We start from the raw sequence: 25,546 nt of genomic DNA on the forward strand, positions 1-25,546 counted from the left end.
AAAGGTTGTGGCAAAACGTGTGATGGCAGGACGCCGCAACTCCTTGTTTCTAGTGAACCTCCTCATAAGGCTAAGAACAAAAGCATGGTTATAAATAAACTTGGGGATGCTCCTAGCCATATCAACTGCCTCCTTGATGAAGGAGAGTTTCCCCATATCCTCAAGCAACAAATCAAGACAATGCGCTGCACATGGAGTCCAGAACAATGTGGGATGCCTCTCCATAAGCATTCTGTCGACAGACACATAATTAGCTGCATTGTCTGTTATGACTTGCACCACATTCTGCACACCAATCTCCCGAATGAACCCATCTAACAACTCACATATCGTTGCTGCATCTTTGATATGTTTTGATGCATCCAACGATTTAATAAACATGGTACCTTTAGGACAATGTACCAAGAAATTTAGAAGGGTTCTACCCTTCCTATCTGTCCAACCATCAGACATCACTGTGCATCCAGTGACTTCCCATGTCTTTTTCAACTCCGCCAATCTAGAGTTGATGTCTTGTTTTTCTGCTTGAAGAATTGGCCCCGCAACTCCTCATATGTGGCACTTTTGTACCCTGGGCCCACAACAGCAATAGCATCACACATTGGTTGCCAAAATGGATTGGTTTTTGTGATGCTGAGAGGTAAGTCGCTCCAAAAAATACACCTCCCCATGACTCTATCTGCTTCTTGCTTCTCCTTTTTTTTAACAAGCGATTTTATGCCAGGTTGTGCTCCAGCTCCTGTTCGTGGAACAAAAAATGATGGCCTCGCATTCACACTAGCAGTAGCGCTAGCATGTGATGGTGTGCCAGTTGTGGAGCCCCTCCCACTAGGGCCAGTAGGGCCACTACCCTCAACATCAAAATTAGGAGAAGATATCCCGAAAGATCTACCTGCACGTTCAGCTTTGTTTTGTTTTCGCCTCTTCCTTCTTTCTGTCCTTTTCTTCAATTGCCTCAAGAGCTTTTTGTATAAGCTCTGGAATAGAAACTGTACAAATGCCAACATCATGTCCAGTGAGTCTAGCAAGATGGTATTTCAGTCATGTAACCCCACCTGTCATCTTGGTCCCACACAATTTGCATGCAAGATATGCACGATTTGTCCCACCATCAGGGATCCCATACTCCCAAAATGGGTCCAAGTTTTTTGGCATATTTGTATTTTGTAGTGGGCTAACTCAAAAGGAAACCTACAGCACCAAAAAAAATTTGGAATTAGTAATTTAACAAGTAATACGAAATTACAAATAAGTTAATAACCACATCATTTTACAAAACAACATCCTTATCTCTTAGATCAGTGGAGGAAAGAAATTTTATTTCTGATAATGTAGCAAAAAAAGGAAAGAACTTTTTTTGTTTAGCTTAAAGAGACAACAGACTTGGCCCTGGGATAATTGGCAATGAATGGTCTTCAAGAAGCAGCACAAAGTCAAACAGTCCTCAAGAGTCAAAACCTTCCACAAGGCGGCAACATGTTTAATATGGCATCGAGACATGCCAGCTGTGTCATATACTTTTGTTTTTAAATATTTGTGCTCTCCGATTGCAGCATTAGCAACCTGTAATTGTGTTCATTATAAGGTTTTATAGGTGGTATAATTTGCTATAATATTTATTTTTATATAAATATTAGAAACAGATAATGGCCTTAATAACTGAATTAGTATATAACTGAAATCAAAACCTTAAATGAAAGATATCATAAAAATCTCTTAATTGATCAATAAGTACTAATTTACCTTTAAAATTAAAACTTTTGGCTTTATGTTATACTGGAGGTAGAATTCATATGAACAAGTCTCCAAAACAGTTTAAATTTACAAATGACTCAAACATATAAGAGACATTATTCACTATGAAAAGACATGCTCCATCAAAGTTGAAATATGGCTTAGAAATGTTACTGTCAACATAGGTTTGCCAGGTCAGTGAAAAGTTATAATATTTCTGTCTCTGTTTTTCTGAATGGTTTATGTCCCATGGCTGTATGCTTACATTGTAGACATTTCACTGTTCAGGGATATAACATAATAGCATTGAATGGTTATGAAGCAATATGCTGTGTTGAGTTAGAACAGTGGAAAAGAATTTATATATACAGTGATATACACTTTCCTTGGCATTCCCTTGATGATATGATTTATATATAGCATATACATAATTTGAAATCCACAATAAATCAACCAGCTAGAATCTTCTATGCAGCTAGAAAAATCGGAAAGAAAAGCAACCCAAGCTTCAATTATTTGCAAGGTTGTCTCATTAAAATAGAGAAAATCATGCCAAGACAGGCTTGCCGCTTCACTGCTACGCAGTCATGCTACAGTCTATTTAAAATTTTAATGGCATTCATATCTGTTCCTGGCACTTGCAGCGACCAAACCCTCCTTCGCAGCGACCACGTTCTGGCTCCAGCTCTCAGAAAAACAATGACGTGAAAAAACCTAAAAATCATTTTATAGCGTGGACTGATTTTAAGTTTTTAAACTCGCCGGCGATATTTTCAGTCGTCGCGCGATATTTTACGAGATATCGCCGAAATATCGGAAATCGCGCGAGATTTTGAAAACCGGAAAATATCGCGATATTTTGGCAGCGATATTTCGGCTCGCCGAAATATCGGCGATATTTCGGCGATATTATCAACACTGAGCATGACTACTTCAGGAACAAGATGGGTGTGGTGAGGAACACCTTCCTCTGTAAGAGGGAGTGTTGAAATTTGGTATCGGAGGACAGGTGGTTCCCTAAGGCTTTGATCTTTGGCCTAGGGAAAAGTGTCGAAAAGAATTTAATTTTTCTCCTAAAGTGACTTTATAATTTTTATAAAGTTAAATCTAATTTAAAAGTGACTTTAAGTGATAAAGTTACTAAAGTCTAATTTTAAAGTGACTTTTATAAAGTCAATGAAAAATTAGAAAGGAAAAATGACTAAGTGGGTCTTTATTAAAGTGGGGTGAATTAAAAATAGAAAGTGAGATTTAAATGAGCATTTTCCATTTAATCTTAGCCATAGATCTCAATCTATTTCAGCCATTGGATTTGGGGATCACCCAAAATTCACTTAGGGTTAGATTAAAGGAGGAAAAGGAGGAAAAGGTCATTCATTCTTTCATGAGCAGATTGGGAGAATGAGAGCAAGAGAGCAAGAGAGATTTCTGAGCAGGGAGGAGAAGGAGACAACAACTTGGCACACATTCCAAGGCAGCAGTTGAACAGATTTGTACAGCTGATTCAGCACACAGTGAAAGGCAGATTTTGGCACGATTTCGAGGAGTGGTTTGCACAAAAATCGAGGAGCAGTTTGCCGGTTTTTCTGCACGCAAAACGAGGGTCGTACAACGCATTTATTGCAGTCCATACAACGCATTTAATGCTGGCAGTACAACAACATTTAATGCTGAAAGTGGGCACGAAAGTCGAGGAGGCCGTACAGCATTTATTGCTGTCCTGTTTGTTGTAATTTCCAGATTGCTGTGAGGCACAGGAAAATAGATAAGTTGTAAATTTTCTTGCTGATTTTTTGCTAAATATTTCTCATTGTAAAAAGGCAATTTTCAGAAATAAAGAAGAGCTCTCGAACCGGTTTTTCCCAAGAGTTGTAGGGGTTTTTCCAGGGTCACCTTGACAAAAAATCTCTGTGTTTAAATTTGTTTTAATGGCTGTTTGTAACTGCTGAATTTTATTTCTGCATTTTCCAGCATTCTGTAAAATTTTCAGAATTTGTGTTTTCAGCAAAAAAAATTTATTTTTTCAGTGTTAAATGTATGGATATGGGAATGGGCATTTAACTATATGGGAGAAATAAGGTGGAACTGAAACCGGGGTGGGAAAACAGAAATTTCTACAATTGATTAAAGAATTAGTTTGTGGATTGATTAGAGATAAAATTTAGTGGTAGATTAAATTCTTTTTGGACATAGGATGGCCCCACACCCTTCTTGGGTGCTTGAGTGAGCCCCCAGAAGCAAAAAGTTCACAAAAATGGTGCAAATTTGGGTTGAAACAGGTCAGATTTGGGCTAAAACGCTGCCGAAACGTTTTGGTGGTGTTTCGAAATCAAGAAACACCACCCAGGCATTTCAGCCACGTTTTGGTTGCGTTTCGGCAGTATTTCGGTGTTTCGGGGCATTTCGGGTACTGGTACGCCAACTTGGGGGCCGTTTCCTGCAACATAGCTGTTGGGTGTTGAGAACATCTGCTTTGGTGTAGAGAAGAACTGCACTACTGCACAAATCACTCAATTTTGGTAGTAGTTCACTCACAATCCTTCTCTATGTGAAGCTGTCTAACACCCCTTATTGGAGTGATAATAAGTTATAAGCAACATCTCAATGGGTCCCAACTGACGTGGAGGCTGGTGTCTGTATGATTAGTGCCTTCATAGACTCATGCTGTTTCTGTTAAAAACTCATTTATGATGTTGCAACTTCTCTTAAAAGTTCATTTACTGTAGTTCTTTATGCCTTGTTACCCTGAATCATATATATTGCCAACCATAGTTAATCAACATGTCCTTTAAGCAAGTGCCTGATTTTACCTCTAAACAAATAGTTCCAGATATAGCCATGTACAGTATACTACATGTAAGCACTATGCTAGCCATTTTTTTTTTTGGGTATAATAGATAATGTTCTGCAATCAAATGCGGGATGCATCCATAAATTGATAAGCTTTCAACTCTATTAGAAAAGTAATTAAATTTGTTCGATGGGATTCTTTGCAGATTCTTCAGATGTTTTTTTCCTAGGTTCTCTATGGCAGGACTTGGCAACGTAGTTTTGTCCAAGAAACCATAAATTTGATCCTCAACTTATTTCTTGTTGTAGCTGCTGCGTTCTAAAGAATGAAGTCATTTTCTCACGTTGTGACTTCTAGTTTGTATACAATTTCAAGTTGAATGATTATTTTATACTGTCTCAATTCACTGCATGAACTATTAGTGTAATATGTTGGCATGGTGGAGGCTAGAGCACCTACCTTTTCCAATTTTTTTTCAATTCAAAGGTATAAGGAATAGAACTTGCTTGGTATCCTTTTGTCCTTGAAGTTTTAAAGTCCTGACTCCTCATATCTATAGATTATTTCAAAGGAGAGGGCTTGTCCAGGAAATGAAGAACTTAATAATTCCATGAAATTTCTGTAATTATGATTTTAGGATTTTTATTGTCCAGTGTGGTTCAGTCTGATCAAAAGGGAAACTCTCAATTTTACTAACTATGGCTATTTTAAAAATGATGTATAAGGTATATATTTGGCAAAAATTCAAGCTGTAATTTTTGGAAAATGTGCAGGTATTGTTGGACTTTGTGCGGCAGATAAATGACCACCATGGGTAAGTGAGCATCCTATCTATCAGAATGTGCTTATAGCTGACATTTGAAGATTCAGGTGAAATGCATTGGAATAACAAGCTTTGCACACAGTTTATGCAGAAACTCTGTTACTGAGTGGTCTAAATCTTTTCTTACATTAGCAATTTAGCATTTATTAGTGACCTTAGCACTCCATAGTCCTCTGTTAACTAGTTGCGTTTCCCAGTCCAGTTAACCTGCTTTTCTATCGTTTTTGATATTGATAAAATTATCTATCTTTATCTAGATACAAATACAACATATTTCTCTATCGTTTTTGATATTGATAAAATTATCAATCTTTATCTAGATACAAATACAACATATTTTTTCACATGTGACTAACTTGAGTCTATCTAATGGTGCAAACTCTGGGATTTTCTTTCTAGGAATGCTACACACTAATGTGGATTCACTTATCCCCTTTTTCTTTTAGGTAATTGATAATCTTTTATGGCTTCTCAGGCCAATGGAAGAACAAAGACAACGTTATGGACCTCCTCTTTACCAACTTACCAATATGGCTATCTCTATTCAAATATTTTTGAAGATGTGGTGGAGACATTTTGATGAAATCAAGCTGTAATAGTTTCTTTCTATCTCTTGCCATGATTTGTGTTAGGGGGTTATTATTATCAACCTTTGTGTTTGTTTTCTAAAGGAGCGTATATTTGTTCTTGGCTCATTTATATCTTGTAGTTAACTGATTTATTTAAGAGTGCCAAAACTTCAATCTTTTATGGTGGCCTTTTTTGCTTGTACTATGAAATGAAATCACTGTGATATTAATCTTCATGTTCTCCCCTTTTTCTAAAACCAGGTCCAAGGATGATCTTCTTTCACTTGTTGCACAGTCGATACATGTATATGGCTCTGAATTTAAGCGCTTTCTGGTCTTTCTTGGGTATGTTTTTCGCACCAGTAATTTTTAAGTTTATTTCAACATTTCTGAATATTGCATTTAAAGTTATTTTGCTATGACACTTGTTTATGTCTGAGACATGGACTCTATTAGCAACAACTGGAAAAAGAGTGCAAATTTTAGCCTAGGATAAATATTTGTGAATACAGTTTTTCACTCCTTAAATGTTATAAATCTTTCCTCTGTAAGAGCAGTACTTGTAAAAATAATTAATGTTTTCCTTGCCATTGAAGGCATGCTCCATGGAGTGTTCTGTCTTGTCATAATTTTTTCTATCTATACTTTTTAGGTCCTTATAACGTTTCAATATTTCATTGGTATGCCTAATGTGTACTAGTTTGTCATTCACACAATCTTACTAGCTCTCTGCAGGTGAACTGTGAACCTATCACTTCAGTTTAAATTCCAGAATATCAGAAAGCAGAAGTCCTGTATTCTGTTGATATTTTAAATTCCCAGGGGAGCAACATAAATTTTATGTCTTGTTATTTAGGAGGCTGGGCTGGTTCAATTTGTAATGGGTTCCTGGTTAGTTTATCATTTGGGATTTTATCGCTGTGATTGCGGTACAGCATTGAAACCTTTTTATCTGCTACTTAGGGACAAATACATATGCTTGACGTCATGGAGCATCCAGTGTCAGTTCAGGCTTCCACTGTCCAGTATGTTGTGCCATAATCTTTTGAAGAAAACATTTAATTTTACTATTAGACAACTTCTGAGTTGTGTATTGTGTAAAATGCTGTAATTGCTTCATGATGGCTCTATGGAAATTGTTTACAACGATTTTTTCTGAGGAATTAAGGATATGAGATGTTTGCACAGTCCTACATTATGAACTATCATTTTTTTGGGATTAACTGTGTATTCGAAGCCATTCATCTATGACCCATACCCCATGGATGCCGTTTACCAATGATGAATTTCTGGTGAGTTTGAATAGTCCATCTAGTCTTTCATCCTTATTTTTTACTGTGACTCTTGTCATGGTGCAGGAAACTTACGGATTTGACGGGCATGTGATTTTTCTCATGTTGTGGTGGTTGGTGTTGAGAATTCTAGGGGCAGCAACATAATATGATTTCTCTTGCTTTATGAATTTTTACTTTGCTTAGTTAGCTTCTTCTTTCACTTGTTATTATTAGTGTTTTTCTTCATCAAACAGCTACCAAACCATAAAAAACAATAAGACAAAGGACACAAGATATAGGTGATCAGCCAGGGCCAAATCCTCTCCAATCTGAGAAGAAAACCCACAAGCATTCTTCTTCTTATAGAATCTTTAATTGACGAATTCCAAGATCTAGACCCTTGACCAAAAACACTTCCAAGACCAAGTCACAATTCTTCCCTTGAGGAGCTTTTCTTCCTTCAAAGTCAAGACTGGTCAAAGTGACTGATACACCACAGTTTTTGGCTTCTCTTCAATTTCGGCCTCTAATTACTTCGGCCTGCCTGCATTTACAGAGCTTGCACACGTGTGAGTTGATTGGGGCAGATTTGTGAGGCTTCTCTCCTTCACTTGGCTTAGACACTTCTTGTGAATTCGGCTAGCAAAAATACTCCTTTCTTGGGCTATATCTTGGTTTCTTCAAGGTCTGCAATACCTTACTGCAGAAACCCTAGCTGCAGTCACACGTGTGAGATGAATGACCCAAAAACAATGCTAGAAGACTTCGATCTTCTTCTCCCTTCTTTTCGCTGCTCAAGAGGCTCTCTTCCTTTTCTATTCACACTTCTCTCCTTGTTGTGGATGCTTGATGGATGATCTCTTGAGTGAGGCCAAGTCCTCCTATATATAGGCTTCTCTCCCATGCTATTAGGCCAACTTGTCATCATTCCTAGCCGACATGTTGTCTTGATAGACCGACATGCATCTTTTGGAGGCCGATTTGATTGTAGTGTTGTCGCGCAGATTGTCACAACAACGCTCAGACCGGGGGCTGTCACCCTGATCCCCGATCTCTCTGTTTAAGCCGTCTCCCACGGCTAAGGGGGGTAGACCCTATGGGACAATGGATAACCAACTGTGGACCAGTTGGGTTGGGAGACAGAGCAAGGAGATTTAGCACTTGATCGATTTTAGGAGTTAATGTACCAATGCCTTATGGAGTTAATGATTAAATAGTTGTTTATCAGATGCTGCAGAAATATGAACTTTGTAATTCCACCATTAACAATCATTTATCAAATAACCCAAGCAATGCAAGATATTCAACAAACGCACAATGCCTAAATAATGATCCAACAATCAAATTTCTAAAGAATGAATGCTTAAACAACCACGAAATTTAAATGCTGACCAGATTTCAAATAGTTAATCTCCAGATATAAACATTTTAAGCACATTTAACTTCACCACAACAGAGAAAAGATTTTAAAAAGAATTTCCAATTTTTAAATTAGCCTTTTTCAAATATTTTAATTTTTATATATTTTTCTTTTTATATTTTTATGTTTTTTATAAATAAAACAAAACAAAACAAAACTAAGCAAAAACTAAAGTCTTAAATAAAGACCTAAACTAAAGTCTAATCTAAAATCTAAAAAGAACCTTTAGATGCCCCCTTTTTTTATACTTTTATTATTTTTATACTTAAATTTTAAAATAAAAAATCAGGAAAAAGCCTAAAATTCTAAAAATAAAAAATAAGAAGGAATCTTTAAACCTTTTATGATTTTTTTTATTATTTTTAATTTTTAATGAGATTTTTGTAGATTAAATGAAAATCTAAACCCAAAATAAATCAAACTCTAGAATTAACTTTTTATGCCTTTCTATATATATATATATATATTTTATTTTCTAAATAAAACAAAACTAAGCAAAAATTAAAATGAAATCTAAATTTATTGACACTAAACTGAACTAAATAAATAAATATATACAATTAAAATGAAATTTAAAACTAAAAATTATTAAAAATCTAATTCTAAAAAAAAAACTAAAGTCCTAAACTAAACTAAAACTTAAAAAAATAAAAGTTAAGCTGAAAAAAGAACAAATCAAAAATCTTTTTTATTTTTAAAACATTTATGATTTTTTATTTGTTATTTGTTATTTTTTATGATTTTTGATTCATAATATAAAAATAAAACAAAACTAAATCTAAACGTAACTATATAAAACTCTAAAACAAAACTAGAGATTATAAAAATCTACCTTAACACATGAAAATCGAAATGTTAGCTAAATCTACGGGCCTGCATATAAAAATAAAAAAGGGCTCGATTTAATTCTTAAAAAATAAACTAAAACCTAATCGTATTAAACCATAATGAAAATGTGAGTGTGTTTGCAGGTATGGTTGACAACCGGGAGAAGATCGCTTTGCAGGAGCAAGGAATATGATTGCGTGGAGTTGAGGATGAACTCACGCGTTTTGGTGAAGAAAACTGCGTAGGTTTTGGCAACGACAACAACGAATGGCAGCTCGATGATAGATGCAGCGAGCAGATGAGGAGCGAACAGACGCAGGCAGAGAGGGGCTGCGTGGAGAAATAAGGATGTAGAAGGGTTTAATGGAGCAACCAGTGTGAATACTGCGTGGGTATGGCAGCGTGTGAGGGTTTGGATATGCAGATGAGAAGAAAATGATGTGTGCAACAGGTTTGCTAATTCGTTTTTGCAGTTTGAGGAGAAGGCTTGGATCCTGGAGGGAGTTGCGGCTAGGTGAAGGAATGGCCAGTGTAGAGACAGGCGGAGGGACGTAGGTATGAGCAGCAGAAAGGTTTGCTGATACAGACAACATATAAAAATTTGAGCTTTTCTTTCAGAAAATAAAAAATTTCCTTGAGCGGCAGAGAAACTGAAACCTTTAAATTTTTCCTGCTTCAAATTGCCTAATGGAAACCCCCTGGATCAGATTGCTTGATGGAAAACCTTGAATTTTTTTCAAAATCTGTACCTGCAACCTGAAAATAGGAAAAACAAAACACCGAGAAGTAAAATGTGCAAGAAACAAAATTGAAAACCCTAAAACCAGCTAAAAATTTACGATATTTACAGATCTTTTGACTCTTAAGCAGCCAGATTTGTCAATAATCACAGTAATATTTTCAGAATTTAATTTTAATGTGAGATACTTCAGAAAACCCAACATGCATTCATAAAAAATTTTAGATGATAAGCCCGGGATTAAAACTAGCTGGGCTCTTTCAGAAAACGCAATCCAGGAGTTGGCTGGTTCAGCTGAGAACTTCCCCTAACGCCCAGTAAACTCAAAACTAAGATTTCTTGCACAGCTTAAAATCAACCATTAACATAGAGGGAAAAAACGATAGTGAGATCCGAATCAAATGGAGATACCTGCCATTATATTTCAGAATCTAAACTATCATTCAAACCCCAAAGATTAGACAAGATACCTGTGCCTGAATCAATCTTCATCAAGCTATTATCGATGACTGAAAATAAAATTATGCTGAAAAATAAAAGATCTTACAGCATTTCCAGAAGAGTAACACCAGCAAGATTTTTAACCCCAAAGTCTTTTTTATTGCACAAAAATGAGTACAAGAGAGCTTTTTTTAGCACCAGACTCCCAGATCCAATCTGATCTCAAATGACCCCTAGCACCCTATTTAAAGGAAAAATTCCCAACGGCTAGTTCGAGTGATCCATGTCAAACTAATCTCGACTGTCGATGAGGATCAATATTTCTTTTAATCTCATCTGTCAAATTTTTAAATGCATTTTAATATATTAAAAAATTAAAATTCTGCATTTATTTACTCAAAAATTTGACTTATTATTATTTTATTATTTTTAAAATTTTTATTTTATTTTATTTTTTATTTTTTTTTAATTTTTTTTTGATTTATTTATTTTAAGTTTTCATTTTTTTAGTTATTTTTTAATTTTTAATTTTTTTTTAATATTATTTTATTATTATTTATTTTTAATTCTTATTTTTTGGATCCTCGAACTTAGCCTTTGGAAAAATTACCCAGGACCTAGGACTTAGGACTTATGAGGGGATTAAAACATTTTCTAACCTTCAAGACTCTTTACATCATGACTTTTACAATTTTACATCTCAAGGGGGAAAACCCATAGGCCCTCATAGACCACCCAGTTCTGCAACACAACTATAATCTAGCAGATCAACACACTAGGATTCCCCTAAGATTCTAATGACAAAATTCATTCCGGCTTTGGGGTTTGGCTGAAGGAAAACTCTGCCGATCATGGATCGGTGAGACAAAAAACCTTCCAAAACGTAGATTATTACTAGAAAATTAGGTCCACCTAGGCAATTTACATACATGACTCATATCTGCTAAGATTATTTACAATTTACACATGCAGACTGGGTTTACAACTTAACACGATTAGGCTAATGATGGAAGTCGAATGGCATGGACACATCGATCAAGCGCTATCCCTTTTGCGAAAAAAGGGGTTGTACTGCTATGGGTAGTTGACACGTGGTGGTCAACATGTAGCACATGCATAAGGTCTTGGAAGGTCTTATTAACACAATTTAATATGTAACATGCCCCAAATGGGTCTTTCATACATGACAATGACTTAATGACTTGTAGACTCAATGACAAGCCCTAGGAGCTCACAATGGGAGCTTGACCTAAAAATAAATTTCCTTGAGCATGAAACCCATGCCTCAAGAACAACAATAACAAATTTATTTTTCTCATTACATCAAATACATAAAATCATGATTACATATGTCATTATGAAGACCAAACCTAGTTACATATTTCAACACTCCCTCTTAACTAGGGATGTATTCATAATCCATACAAGGTACTTGGACATTCTCAACCTGAAGAATTCTCATAAGAAGAGTCGGATTGGCAACCCATCTGTTCAACATCATATCAACCAACATTGTCACATAGCAAGGCCTTGACTAACTACTCTATATCTCCACAAGATCAGAGCACAATGCTAGTGAGACTAATGACTTGTAGAAACCATCATCATTGTCTCTCAAGGTACATACCCCACCTTGGTGTTCACAGGGTATGTCCTTCCAGGACTATTCTTATCTTGGATTCCCAGTCCTCAAAGAATATTGGTCCTATACGACTACTCTTATCTTGGATGCCCTACCTCATCCTCAAAGAGTATCAGATGCCAAATGCTTACCCAATCCTCCATTCTTTCTTCCAAAGTGAAGACAAGAATGATGTGTTTGTCTCTCCCTCTGAATTGGGGACAATATACCTATGCCTATGAAGGCATGCACCCAAGCTCCCTCTTGTTCAGGGACTTGTCCGAGCTCCTTCTTAACCAGGGACTTGCTTCTAGCAACTTTATCCTCTAGATGGAGATTATGGGACTGTTAGCTGCTTGTGGGGCTCTTTCTTTCGATGTCATGAATTTCATCTTCATCATTATGGAGCCTTCATCTTTGGGACATCTTTGTAGGGCTTCAACCATCCATCACTTTCCTTCATGAACCATGTCAGTCATGTCATCCTTCTTTTCATCGGAAAGTGATCTACTAGACCATATCTAGCTTTTCTTATTACAACTATCTTTTCCATATCATGTTTCCTTCAGGATCTTCCATCCTATCACATGAGTACTAGTTGTGGGTGACTTCCATAACTCTTTTTCGGTAGCCCTGTATCAGTCTATCCCAATATTGTTCAAAAATAAAAAATGTACATCAAATAAAATTACCATTTGTGATGGCCCTTCATCATGACATCTGCTTGTTACAACATCAACATCTTGCATACATATTGACACATCTCCAAGATACTCAATGTCAAGGGTCTTCTTTCTTTTCAAACTTTACCAGGGTCTTCATAGTATCATACCTTTCCCATGGAGATATCATGGCCAATCTTTCTATTCATCGGATGTTGATTCCTTTTCCATAGTTGCACCCTTTTCGATCTCTTCTTTCTTTCTTCACATATTGCTTCCCAAGAACTTCCTGTTGAAAAGTGTAACTAGGTTCGGTCTTCATAATGACATGTAATTGTGACCTTCGTAAATGATGTAATAAAAAAAATAAAATTATTTTTGTAAGCCTTGCTTCATGGGTTTCATGAGAAAGTGATTTTATTTTAGATGGCTCCCATTGAGAGTCTTAGGATTGGTCATTAAAAGTCAAAGAGTCTATGTCATGTATGAAGAACCCTTCTTCGGGATATAGCAATGTATTTGAGTCTATAATATGTCTAGAAAGCCCTCCAACGACAAGCACTAGTTCTGCTCTTGAAGTCAACCTCAAAACAATGAAGAACTCATGTCGACTCTCCATGAAAAGACACACCCCTTCAGATGGACATGTCAGCTTATTTATAGGACAAACTACTATATATATAGGTGCAGGATCTTCGCATTTCAGACACATAAATCCGAAAATATCTCTGAGATTTTTGGATGGAAATTACTGTGAGAAATTCAGAAGTCTCTCTATGGTTTCATAAGGGCAGTGGCAATGAAGATAAGTTCAAAACTCTATTACAGTCATCAAGTAAGTTCGAATCTCTATTTTTGGTGGATAGATACAACAAGAAGGTAAACTGAACAATTTTGGGCAAATCACAGTTAAGGGAATTCAAATCCTTCTTGATTTCAGGAAGATGAGCACAGTGACGAGTTCGGATCTACTTAATCAACAATTCAGATGAAATGCAGAAGATTGTCTGAGTAAAAAGGATTCGAACAAGTGTACAAGTTGATAAAGGTAAGCTCAGTGTTTCCCTGTCTCAGTGGCACATCAAGTGTAGAAAGACAGTATTGATGATCCAACAGTTCATTGCAAACATAGTTCATTGATGATACTACTGTGTTAAGTTTCCATCCTAGAGAGAAGGGCTCGGTGAAGGAATTAGTGAAGTCAAGAGAGCAATGAAGATCTCGGTATCAAAGGCAGTGATGAAGATCTCAGTGATGGCAAGGTCGAAACGAAAGAAGAGTGATTGTCAAGAGGACTTGTGTCTTGATCTTGGAGAGGCTACTAGGTCAAGGGTCTTGGTCTTGGTATTCGTCAATGGGAATCTCTATAAGAAGAATTTGTGTGCGTTTTCCTCTCAAAGAGTGAGAGCTTTTGGCCCTGGTTGATAGCCTACATTCTGTCTCTTGTCTATTTATGTTCATGCATTGGTAACTGTTTGATGAAGAAGAACAATAATAATCTAAGTAAAGAAGATCATAATATAAAGAATTAAAAGCACTCACAAGAAGTCAGTAATTGAAGAGAAATCACCTAGTAATAATGCCTTGGATTTCTCAACACTTCCATCTGGTTCCTTCATCTTTGTCAACCACCTCATATTCCATATGAGGACATATTATGTTGATTTCATCTAGTCAATATGTGAACCATGCCTTCATGCATTCTTCCAGAGAAAGAGATCCTGTTACCTTGACCATGCCCATGAGGTAGAGAATTAATCCATGCTATTTGCAACTATATGATGACATGGCCTAGTTAAATGCATGTATACATATCTTTTTCCTTCTCTTGGTCATCTAGGCTTCCTTCAACAATTTATTTTTCCTTGATTGAGAGTACTTCAACCATCTCAACATGCTGCATTCCTTTGTCACCATATTATCATCCTTCTAAACAATGAATCCTGACAATGTGGAATTCTCAGCGAGACGCTTCTTCCAAGAGATGAACCTTCTAATGAATATTTCAATGGAGGATCTTGATTATCCTCATCCTACAAATGCTCCTTTGTAATGATGTATGATGAGATTTACACTAGATGACATTCTTCTACCCATAAGTACTACTTATGCTTCCAAGGAGGTTATCAGGAGCTACTTCCTTCTAATGATGACTGCCATAGACTTCTACTTCAACTATCTTTCAAGCTTCTTATGGTGAGCTCTTGCTTCAATCGTATGCTATTATAATGCCATCTCCCAAAACGATGGATCCTATCATGCTTCTAATGTTTCATACCATGATAGCAATACTTTACAAAAACTGAAAATAATTAGGTGGAGAAGATTATCTTAATCATAGTAGAGATCTTTTACTTCTTCCTTCTTTGATTTCTTCTTCTCAACTTCTTCCACTTCTTCGGTGATATGGGCTTCTTCCCTTCCTCTTTTGTTGTTGTCCTTCTTGAGTTTAGGACAATTTCTCTTGTAATGCCCATATTCATGACAACCATAGCATTGGATTTTCGACATATCCTTCTTGTTCTTTTTCTGAGGACCAAACCTTCCAAATTTTCCTTTCTTCTTAGCCATGGCAGCAAATGCTTGTGCTTGCTCATTTGATCCTACATCGCTTTTGCCTTCAACCTGTTTTCTTCAATTTTGCATAATGACCAATGTTCATTGAATCGGGTAGCTTCCTTCTTTCCGTAGATGCTTGATGTAAAATTGCCCCATTCCTTTGGTAGTGCATTGACCACTATGGTGGTCTTTTGCTTATCAGACATTATTTCTCCCAACTCTTGTAGTTGGTCTCTTATTTCGGATACCCTCATAAAGTATGAGGCTATTCCATCTTCCTTTGATATTTTCATCTTGTAGAGTTCTTGTCTCAATGATATCACTTCTCCAACAGTGCTTACGGAGAACAATTCTACTAGCTTATCATATATTTCTTTTGATGTCTCCAACCTTGATACATAGGGTATGTGAGGATCTTTGATGGATCCTATAAGGATCCTTTGAGCCCTAACTTCCCCTTTGACGTACTTTGCAAGAGCTTGAGCTTCTTCCTTTAGAGGTTTAGTGATTGATCCCTTAACATGATCAACGACTACATTTTCTATGAGGATCAAATCAATCCTCTTCTTCCATACAAGAAAGTTTGATCACGCAATCAATCTGTTGCTTTCCTTGTAGAATGAAGTCATTTTGATAGATTCACATAAAGATACTCACTTGTGAAGATACTCCTTGATGACAATATCTTCAACTTGATGCCTTCTTGATTTTGGTGATGATGTTGATAACAAAAGATGTCTTACTTCAAAAGTGATCCTTCAAAGAGAGGGAGATCACCTTGGTTCCTTGATGATGATGACAATGCCTTCTCATTGCTTTTCTTTGATGTAGAGGATTCAAGATGCTCCAACTTGTAGTTCTTCTTTTTAGAGATCGGGTCTCTGAGGTATCCTTCTAGATGTGATAGATGAGCGAGGTTCCCAAGAATGCTTCAAGTGTACAATCCTTCTTTGAACGAACTAGGGTTTTGAGGCCTTCTTTAGTAACTTCTTTCAAGATAATGATGTGATCCTTGTCTTTGAAGTGCCTTTGAGTTGAGTGGTTCTTCTTGATGATTGATGCTCTTGATGATCTTTTAGTGCTTCGGTCCTTGAGTGTCCTTCTTTAAGATGCCCTTCCTTGACTTGTCACCTTAGCTCTGATACCATGTTGAGAAATATAGGGGAAACAACATAAGATGATTTCTCTTGCTTTGATAACTGTTTGTGATGAATTTTTACTTTTCTTGGTTAACTTCTTCTTTCACTTGTTATTATTAGTGTTTTTCTTCATCAAATAGCTATCAAACGATAAAGAACAATAAGACAAAGGACACAAGATATAGGCAATAAGCAAGGGCCAAAACCTCTCCAATTTGAGAGTAAAACCCACAAGAATTCTTATTTTTATAGAATCTTCAATTGATGAATTCCAAGACCTAGACCCTTGACCAAAAACCCCTCCAAGACCAAGTCACAATTCTTCCCTTGAGGAGCTTTTCTTCCTTCGAAGTCAATGCTGGTCAAATTCACGGCTACACCACTATTTTCATCTTCTCTTCAATTTAAGCCTCTTATTACAAGCCTGCAATTACAAAAATTCCAGATGTATGAGTTGATTGGGGCAGATTTGTGAGGTTTCTCTCCTTTTCTTGGCTTAGACACTTCTTCTTGTGAATTCGGCTAGAAAAGATACTCCTTTCTTGGGCTATATCTTGGCTTCATCAAGGTATGCAATACCTTATTGTAGAAACCCTAGCTGTACCAACATGTATGGGATGAATGACCCAAAAACAATGCTAGAAGACTTCGATCTTCTTCTCCCTTCTCTTCGCTGCTCAAGTGGCTCTCTTCCTTTTCTATTTGCACTTCTATCCTTGTCTTGGATGGTTGATGGATGATCTCTTGAGTGAGGCCAAATCCTCCTATATATAGGTTCCTCACCCATGCTATTAGGCCGAATTGTCATCATTCCTAGGCCGACATGCATCTTTTGGATGCCAATCTGATTGTAGCACATGGACAAGGCCTTGGAGGGTCTTTTTAACTCAAATCATTTAATATGTAACATGCCCCAAATGGGTCTTTCATACATGACAATGACTTAATGACTTGTAGATTCAATCACAAGCCCTAGGAACTCACAATGGGAGCTTGACCTAACAATAAAATTCTTTGAGCTTGAAACCCATGCCTCAAGAACAACAATAACAAATTTATTTTTCTCCTTACATCAAATACATAAAATCATGATTACATGTGTCATTTTGAAGACCGAACCTAGTTACATATTTCAACAGTTGGTAGACACTTCCATAGTTTGTACGAGGTTTGACCAAGTGCTTAGATGTTTGCAGTTTCATTTGTTCTTCTAGATGTTTATTTTGAGGAGAAAGTATGCTTTGTATGGCCATGAACTATAAATTGTGCCTCATTTGGACCCTTGTGTCGATGTTCATCTCTGAAACTTAATTTTCAATCGCTGTGTGTTTCAAGGCTTCATTGCCTTTGGGATCTCTGCTGTGCCAAACTTGTTTTCTTTCAATCGAGGTTTAATGGTACTAGCATTATTACATCAAAGATGATTGTTGCTGCAAAATCTAGCAAGTCTTGTGAGGGGACTCACCAGGCAAGGGCTAGATTCTATGGAAACAATAAGGATTGCCATTGTTACCTCAACAATCTTCCTCCTGCTATTTAGTGGAATTTAACCACAAAGGAGGCTTCCCTGTATTTGTTGAAGGAAATGTAACTAGGTTCGGTCTTCATAAATATACTTTTGATATTTGTATTTATTCAAGAAAATAAATATTATTTTTGTAATATATGTCAATGAGTTTCTTGCTCATTGAAATAGGTCTAGCACAAGTTAAAGTGCTATAGGTGAGTCAAATAGTCAAAAGGAAATGTTGAAGACCTTAAGGGCATGTTGCACCATGTATATGTTTGTATAGAAGTCAAAGAATACTCTTCCAAGTAAAGTCATGTCCCCTCCTATGCAAAGGCACCATCGAAGAGTCTCCTTAAAGCACATGACACCACCAAAGAAACCATATGAAGTAAGCATAACAAGTCGGCCTGCAAACAATCTACAAGTCGGCCTTCTAGTCGGATTAAAAGGAGAGACAATCCTCTATAGATAGAGGTCGTCCACTCCATTACAACGCCAACCAAGTAGCTCTGAAATCTGCGAAGAGAAGAGGCTAGAGAAATGGTAACAAAGGACAACAAAGAGGTCTCCTAGTGCAATGAAGGAAGGAGGAGAAAAACTGAAGTGAAGAGGACTGTTTCTAGGGCTAGAAATAGTCACACGTGCGAAGAAATGGTGGTCAAGTTTGCGGGTATGGTAGCAAGGACAAACAATCCATAAACTAGTGTTGATTGGGTTTGAAACTAGGCATACAAGGCCTCCCAAGTCAAGCGAAGAAGCCTATCTCTCTAGCGAAGGAAAAGGACCCTAATTCTCTAGGGTACCTCTCACACATGCGAGAATTAGGGCTGTGGTGTTGTCACACTAAGGAAGGATGAAATGCTGGAAGGAGATGAACAAAGTACCGGGAAAACATAGTGCAGAGAAAAGGAAGGACTTGACCTGTGCTTGGAGGATCTTCTAGTCAAGGGTCCAGGGTTTGGCATTGATCAAGAAAGAAGCTTCAATAAGAGAAGACTTACCAAAGGGTTTTCCTCTCAGGAGAAGAGAGGTTTTGGCCTTGGCAGAGAGTCAACATCTTGTGTTCTTGTTTTCATTATTTTGATAACAGTTTGATGGAGTACACACACATGCATTAATAATAAGAAGAAGAAGATTAAGCTAACAAGAGAAAGTAAAAAGACTCCACAAATTGTTATCAAGTCAAGAAGAATCACACTACACCTAATTGCCCTAGATTCTTCAACATGGTATCAGAGCTAAGGTGACACATCAAGGAAAGGGCAACTCAAGAACACTCATCAAGGAAAGGCATCTACAAGGTTGAAGCATCAAGCCAAATCTACTCAAGGAAAAGAAGGCCTACCATCTATCATTCATCAAGGAAGACTACATAGCAAGAAGAAGATCCTTACACAAAGACACCTACAAAGAAGAGTAGATCAAAGAGGGACCTACATCATCTACAAGTTACCAAGCAAATCTCATCATCAAGCAAGTCCACTTGGAGAAGGCAACTTGAAGAACATCAAGATCCTAGGAAGGCAAGCCATCAAGTCTTCAAGGAGAAAGAAAATCCACTACATCTCAAAATCTATCAAGTAAGTATATGTCCCCTTCTGAATATACATCAATGTCTTTTTGCAAGGAAAGCAACAAATTGGTAGGTACCAATAACTTTCTTGCATGGAAGAAGAGGACTGATTTACTTCTCAAGGAGAATGAACTCCTAGAACATGTCAAAGGGAATATCACTATCCCTGCTAAGGAACAAACTCAAGCCTTAGCCAAGTATAATAAGGATGAGACAACAACTCAAAAGATTCTAATAGAATCTATCAAGGACTCTCTCATTCCTTATGTCTCCAAATTTGAAACATCAAAAGAAATCTATGATAAACTAGTAGAGCTATTCTCGGTAACCACAGTTGGAGAAGTGATATCTCTAAGAAATGAATTGTACAAGATGAAGATATCAAAGGAAGGAATAGCTCCCTACTTCATGAAGATCTTTGAGATGAGAGATCAACTTCAAGAGCTAGGGGAAGTCATGTCTGACAAAGAAATGACAACTGTAGTACTCAATGCTCTACCTGAGGATTGGGGCAACTTCACATCTAGCATATATGCCAAGAAGGAAGCTACCACACTAAGTGAAATGTGGTTTCTATGCAAAACAGAGGAAACCAGACTCAAAGCCAAGGAATATGTGGGATCAAAGGAGCAAGCATTTGCTACCATGGCCAAGAGAAAGGGAAAATTTGGCAAATTTGGTCCACGAAGAACAAACAACAAAGATATGTCCAAAATCCAATGCTATGGATGCCAAGAATATGGACACTACAAAAGGAATTGTCCTAGGCTTAATAAGGACAACAACAACAAAAGAAAGAAGGAAGAATCTCACATGACTCTAGAGATGAAAGAAGAAGAAAAGAAGCAAAAGAAGGAAGATCCTCCGGATCTCTACTATGAATAAGTCAAACTCTTTACTTAAAGTCTTCTTTCAAGGTTTTGAGTAGGATAGGAGCATGTAGGAATAAAATAAAAATTGCATGGCTAGAAACATCTTCTAGAATCTAGAAGCACCAAGTACATAAAGTTTTAGATACTCATGTAGAAGTAGCATTTATAATGAGAACAAAATGCATGGTTAGAAATATCTTCTAGAATATAGGAGCATGGTAGATATAGCTCAAGATATTCATGTAGAAGGAGCATACCTAGTATAGGACCTCATCCATGATGAAAGAAAATTGATCATGATTAAGAATCTTAGAAGAACTCCATCATTAAAAGAAAAGAAACATTTGCAAGGCAAGGATCTTTAAGATCCTATGATGGAATCTTCAAAAGAGGGCTCATGTACCAAAGCAGATGTCTCATTGGACGCAAAAGGCCGTAGAGGCTGACGTAGGCAGTGCAGAAGGCCGTAGAGTCTGACGTTGGGCTTCAGAGGCAGCGCTGGGGAGATTCTGTGGGGTAGATTGAGAATAGATCAGCCGGAAGAGGGTGACACAGTTCTAGAGCATTGCTTGGAGCAACTTTCGCTATCCAACACAAGGAACAATCAGAGTCACTGTGGGGTTGATCATCTGGTTGCTGATTTGTTGGAATATTTGTCTCCGGACAGAGGTATTACTGCCAAGGATATTCTCTGTTGGGTGAGCCATTTCTAGCACCCTAGTTGTATTCTTGAATTTGCTTAATAATAGAAAACCTCTATATGTTGCACCAGTTTTCCTGCATTGGGTTTTCCCGGTGGCGATTGTCCAAAAATAGCGGTGTCCCTTGTGTTATTGTTTCTGTTTACTTCAGTGCATGATTTGTATATTTGTGAGGGCTGCATTTGTGTTTACTTCGATATTTATGCAATTAAATAACTTGTTAATGTAAAGAACAAGTAGGAGATAGTAAACCAGAAATTGCAGTAGGGGTTTCTGATGTGTTAGATTAAGGAATTTTCACACTAGCCTCTCCACAAAATTTCATGGCTAGAACACATCCGATGCTACAAACACTAGCACTCCCTCTTAGCAAGGAATGTGTTCTAGAGTTGCTGGCCCTTGCAGTGACACCCTGTCTCTACATCATCTCCTGTCACACCACTGATGTCTGGCTGCTACTGCCCACAAACCACTGCGCAACTCTGATATGTGCTGCATCTGTGTTGTTGCTGACTTTGTTGAACTGTTGCCAACACTGCAACTCCCTTTCCATTTGCTGCTACTGCAACTGCAACTGCAACATCTGCAACTGAAAAGAATCCAAAATACTAAATCAACTGTGATTAGTATGATACAACGGTCATCGAAGTCTCTGGCTGCTTCTAGTATCTGTTGAAGAATCAAGGGCTATTAGGTGTAGTGTGATTCTTGTTGACTTGATAACAATTTGTAAAGTCTTTTGTACTTTTTCTTTCTAGTTTAATCTTCTTCTTCTTCTTATTAATGCATGTGTGTGTACTTCATCAAACTGCTACAAAAAACATAAGAACAAGAACACAAGATGTTGGCTCTCTGCCAGGGCCAAAACCTCTCTTCTCTTGAGAGGAAAACCCTTTAGTAAGTTTCTCTTATTGAAGCTTCTTATCGATCAATGCAAAATCCTAGACCTTTGACAAGAATATCCTCCAAGCACAAGTCAAGCCCTTTCAAGATTACTTCTTCTTGCAACACTTCGTCCTCCTCCTTCCAGCACTTTGTCTTTCTTCCTTCAACACACTTCTAGCAACTGTAGAGATCTTCTATTGTACACTCTAGAATGTCCCTTGACCTTTTCTTCCTTCGCTTGTGATGGAGCGTTTCTAACTTAAGGAGATGACCTTCTCTTTCACAAATATTGCAGACTTAGAGCAGCAGTAGTGCAGCCCTAGTTCTTCGCACGTGTGAGGGAATCTCCTCACAAGAACTATGTTAAACTTCTCCTTCTCCCTTTGCTTGTATAGTCTTCTTTCACGCTTGAGTGAGGGGCCTTGTAGGCCTAGTTTTATCCCTAAACAATGAGATATGGTAGACTTTAAGTTACTGCTATCATAATTGCAGAGACAACTCTCCTTTCCTCGCACATGTGGCTGTAACTAGCCCTTTAACACTTCGATCTGCTGCCTCCTTTCTTTAGTGCCTTGGAGACCCTTTTCTTGTCGTCTTATTACTCTTTACTTGCCTTCTACCTTCACAGATTTCAGAGAGGAATGCTTGACGTTATAGTGGAGTGGACAACCTCTATATATAGGGGACTGTCTCTCCTTTTAGGCTGACTAGAAGGCCGACTAGAAGACTGCAGGCCGACTTGAGATTTATAATTCGGATTGCTTCTTTTGTAGGTGTCGTTGCATGGAGGATACTTGTTGACTTTGCTTGGAGGTATTCTCTTGACTCTAATACATAAACATACATGGTGTAACATGCCCTTAAGGTCTTCAATCATTTTCTTTTGACTCCTTGACTCACCTATAACACTTAACATGTGCTAGACCTATTTCAATGAGCAAGAAACTCATTGACATATATTATAAAAATAATATTTATTTTCTTGAATAAGTACAAATATCAAAAATACATTTATGAAGACCGAACCTAGTTACATTTCCTTCAACACTCCCTCTTAACTAGGGAGGTATTCATACAACATTACAAGGTGTTTGGCTATGTTTCAATCTTGAAGAATTCACATAAGAGAAATCGGATTGGCAATCCATTTGTTATAGCATCATAGTAACCAACATTGTTTCCACAACAAGGCCTTGACTAACAACTCTATCTCTCAATAGATCAGAGCACAATGTTGGTGAGACCAATGACTTATAGACACCTTAGTCATTGTCTCTCAAGGTACATACCCACTCGGGTGTTCACTGAGTATGACCTTCTAGGACTATTCTTATCTTGGGTTCCTAGCCCTCAAAGAATATTGGTCCTCTTGCCTACTCTTGTCTTGGATCTCCTACACATCCTCAAAGAGTATCGGATTCCAAATGATTACCTAATCCTCCTATTATTTCTTCCCAAGTGAAGACAAGAATGTTGTGTCTATCACTTCCTCTCAATTGAGGAAGACATGCCCAAGTATCCTCTGACAAGGTACTTGTCCAAGTTCCTTTGTAATTGGGAACTTGTTATAACTCCCTCTTAGGTAGAGACTTGTCCATTCGTCAACAACTTCCTCTTCATGGGTCCTCCAGCTGCTTGATCTCCTTCCTTCCTTTGATGTCATGAAGTCTTTTTTCGAACTTCTTCTTGGTAGGGCACCATCCATCAATTACTTTCCTTCCTAGTTTGTCATGTCATTTCTTCCTTCGTGGAAAGTGGCCTTCTTGTCATATATCAGGTTCTCTTGTCATCTGGTTATTCCTTGTCATATTGTCTATGCTTCAGACTACTCTTCACATGGATGCTTCTTTGTAATTGCTTGTTTCATACTTTGATCTAGTATCCCTTCATGACTTCATCCTGATATTGCTTCAACATTAAATGGTGCATTTGTTGGATGGCTACTTTATCATGACATCTTTATAGAGTAGAATCAGTTATTTGCACCTTTCATATCTCCAAGGCCTTCATAGGTGTCAAAGGCCCTTTGATCTTTTCCTTTCTGAGTCAGAGTTGTCCTGCCTTCTTTCGGGAGATGTCTTCAATGGATCTTTGTCAGATAGTGATTCTTTGTGATCATGGCGTTCTTCACATGCTTGATCTCTTTCTTCATTTGCTTCTTCTTGGATGGATTGGTCAACCACCTTATGCTCCTTGTGGTAGCACTTCTTCACTGCTTGCTTCTAGGACTAGTCACATTCCTTCTTTACTTTCTTCTTAGTCAACAATCTTATGCTCTTTATGTGAGTATTTTTTGTTGACCTTCAATGCATTGTAGTACATGCCTTTGAGCATGTCAGTGGTGAAAGAGATTCCTTCCTACGTGATCATGTCATAGAACTATTCCCATGACTCAATAATATACATATGACTAAGCTTTGATGCATACATACCTCATCTTGATTCTCCTTTGATCATCTTAGCTTCTTTTGGTTGTCCTTGGTGTGGCCCTTCTTGCTTCATCTTAGCTTGCGTGCATATGATCCTTTTCTTGAATCCCATGAATGGGATTCTCAATGAGACATCTTCTTTTGTTTATGAATCTTCTTTTGAAGATTCCATCATAGGATCTTAAAGACCCTTACCCTACAAATGTTTCTTTCCTTTTGATGATGGAGGTCTTCCAAGATTCTTAATCATGATCAATTTTCTTTCATTATGGGTGAGGTCCTATACTAGGTATGCTCCTTTTTCATGAATATCTTGAGCTATATCTACCATGCTCCTATATTGTAGAACGTATTTCTAACCATGCATTTTGTTCTATTATAAATGCTCCTTCTACATGAGTATTTTGAACTCTATGTACATCATGCCTCTAGATTCTAGAAGATGTTTCTAGCCATGCAATTTTATTCTATTGCTAAATGCTCCTATACTACTCAAAACTTTGAAAGAAGACTTAAAGAAGTAGACTTAGTCATAGTAGAGATCTGAAGGATCTTCCTTCTTTTGCTTCTTGTCTTCATATTTCACCTCTTGAGTCATGTGAGCTTCTTCCCTTTTTCTTTTGTTGTTGTTGTCCTTCTTTATTTTAGGACAATTCCTTTTGTAGTGTCCATATTCTTGGCATCCATAGCATTGAATTTTGGACATATGTTTGTTGTTTGTTCTTTGTGGACCAAATTTGCCAAATTTTCCTTTTCTCTTGGCCATGGTAGCAAATGCTTGCTCCTTTGATCCCACATCTTCCTTTGCTCTGAGTCTTGTTTCCTCCATCTTGCATAGAGACCACATTTCACTTAGTGGGGTGGCTTCCTTCTTTGCATATGTGCTTGATGTGAAGTTGCCCTAATCCTCATGTAGAGCATTGAGTACTACAATTATCATTTCTCTGTCAGACATGACTTCCCCTAGGTCTTGAAG

At 37.4% G+C, this 25,546-nt stretch overlaps 1 protein-coding gene across 2 annotated transcripts in view; it reads left to right on the forward strand.

Moving 5' to 3' along the window:
• Window positions 1-25,546, forward strand: part of LOC149158982 (retinal-binding protein) — a 271,407-nt gene that overhangs the window by 123,732 nt on the left and 122,129 nt on the right. Inside the window, exons 6-8 of one of the 2 annotated variants that reach the window (XM_089436384.1) lie at window positions 5,299-5,339; window positions 5,824-5,940; window positions 6,179-6,262. In XM_089436384.1, coding sequence (XP_089292510.1) covers window positions 5,299-5,339; window positions 5,824-5,940; window positions 6,179-6,262 — 242 coding nt within the window. The remainder of the gene's footprint in view (window positions 1-5,298; window positions 5,340-5,823; window positions 5,941-6,178; window positions 6,263-25,546) is intronic. The other variant, XM_089436385.1, reaches the window with a different exon arrangement.

This window comes from Pinus tabuliformis, chromosome 5_2 (genome assembly GCF_031772625.1).
Source record: "Pinus tabuliformis cultivar Carrire ecotype Pingquan chromosome 5_2, CPIR1, whole genome shotgun sequence".
In the NCBI taxonomy this organism is placed as follows: domain Eukaryota; kingdom Viridiplantae; phylum Streptophyta; class Pinopsida; order Pinales; family Pinaceae; genus Pinus; species Pinus tabuliformis.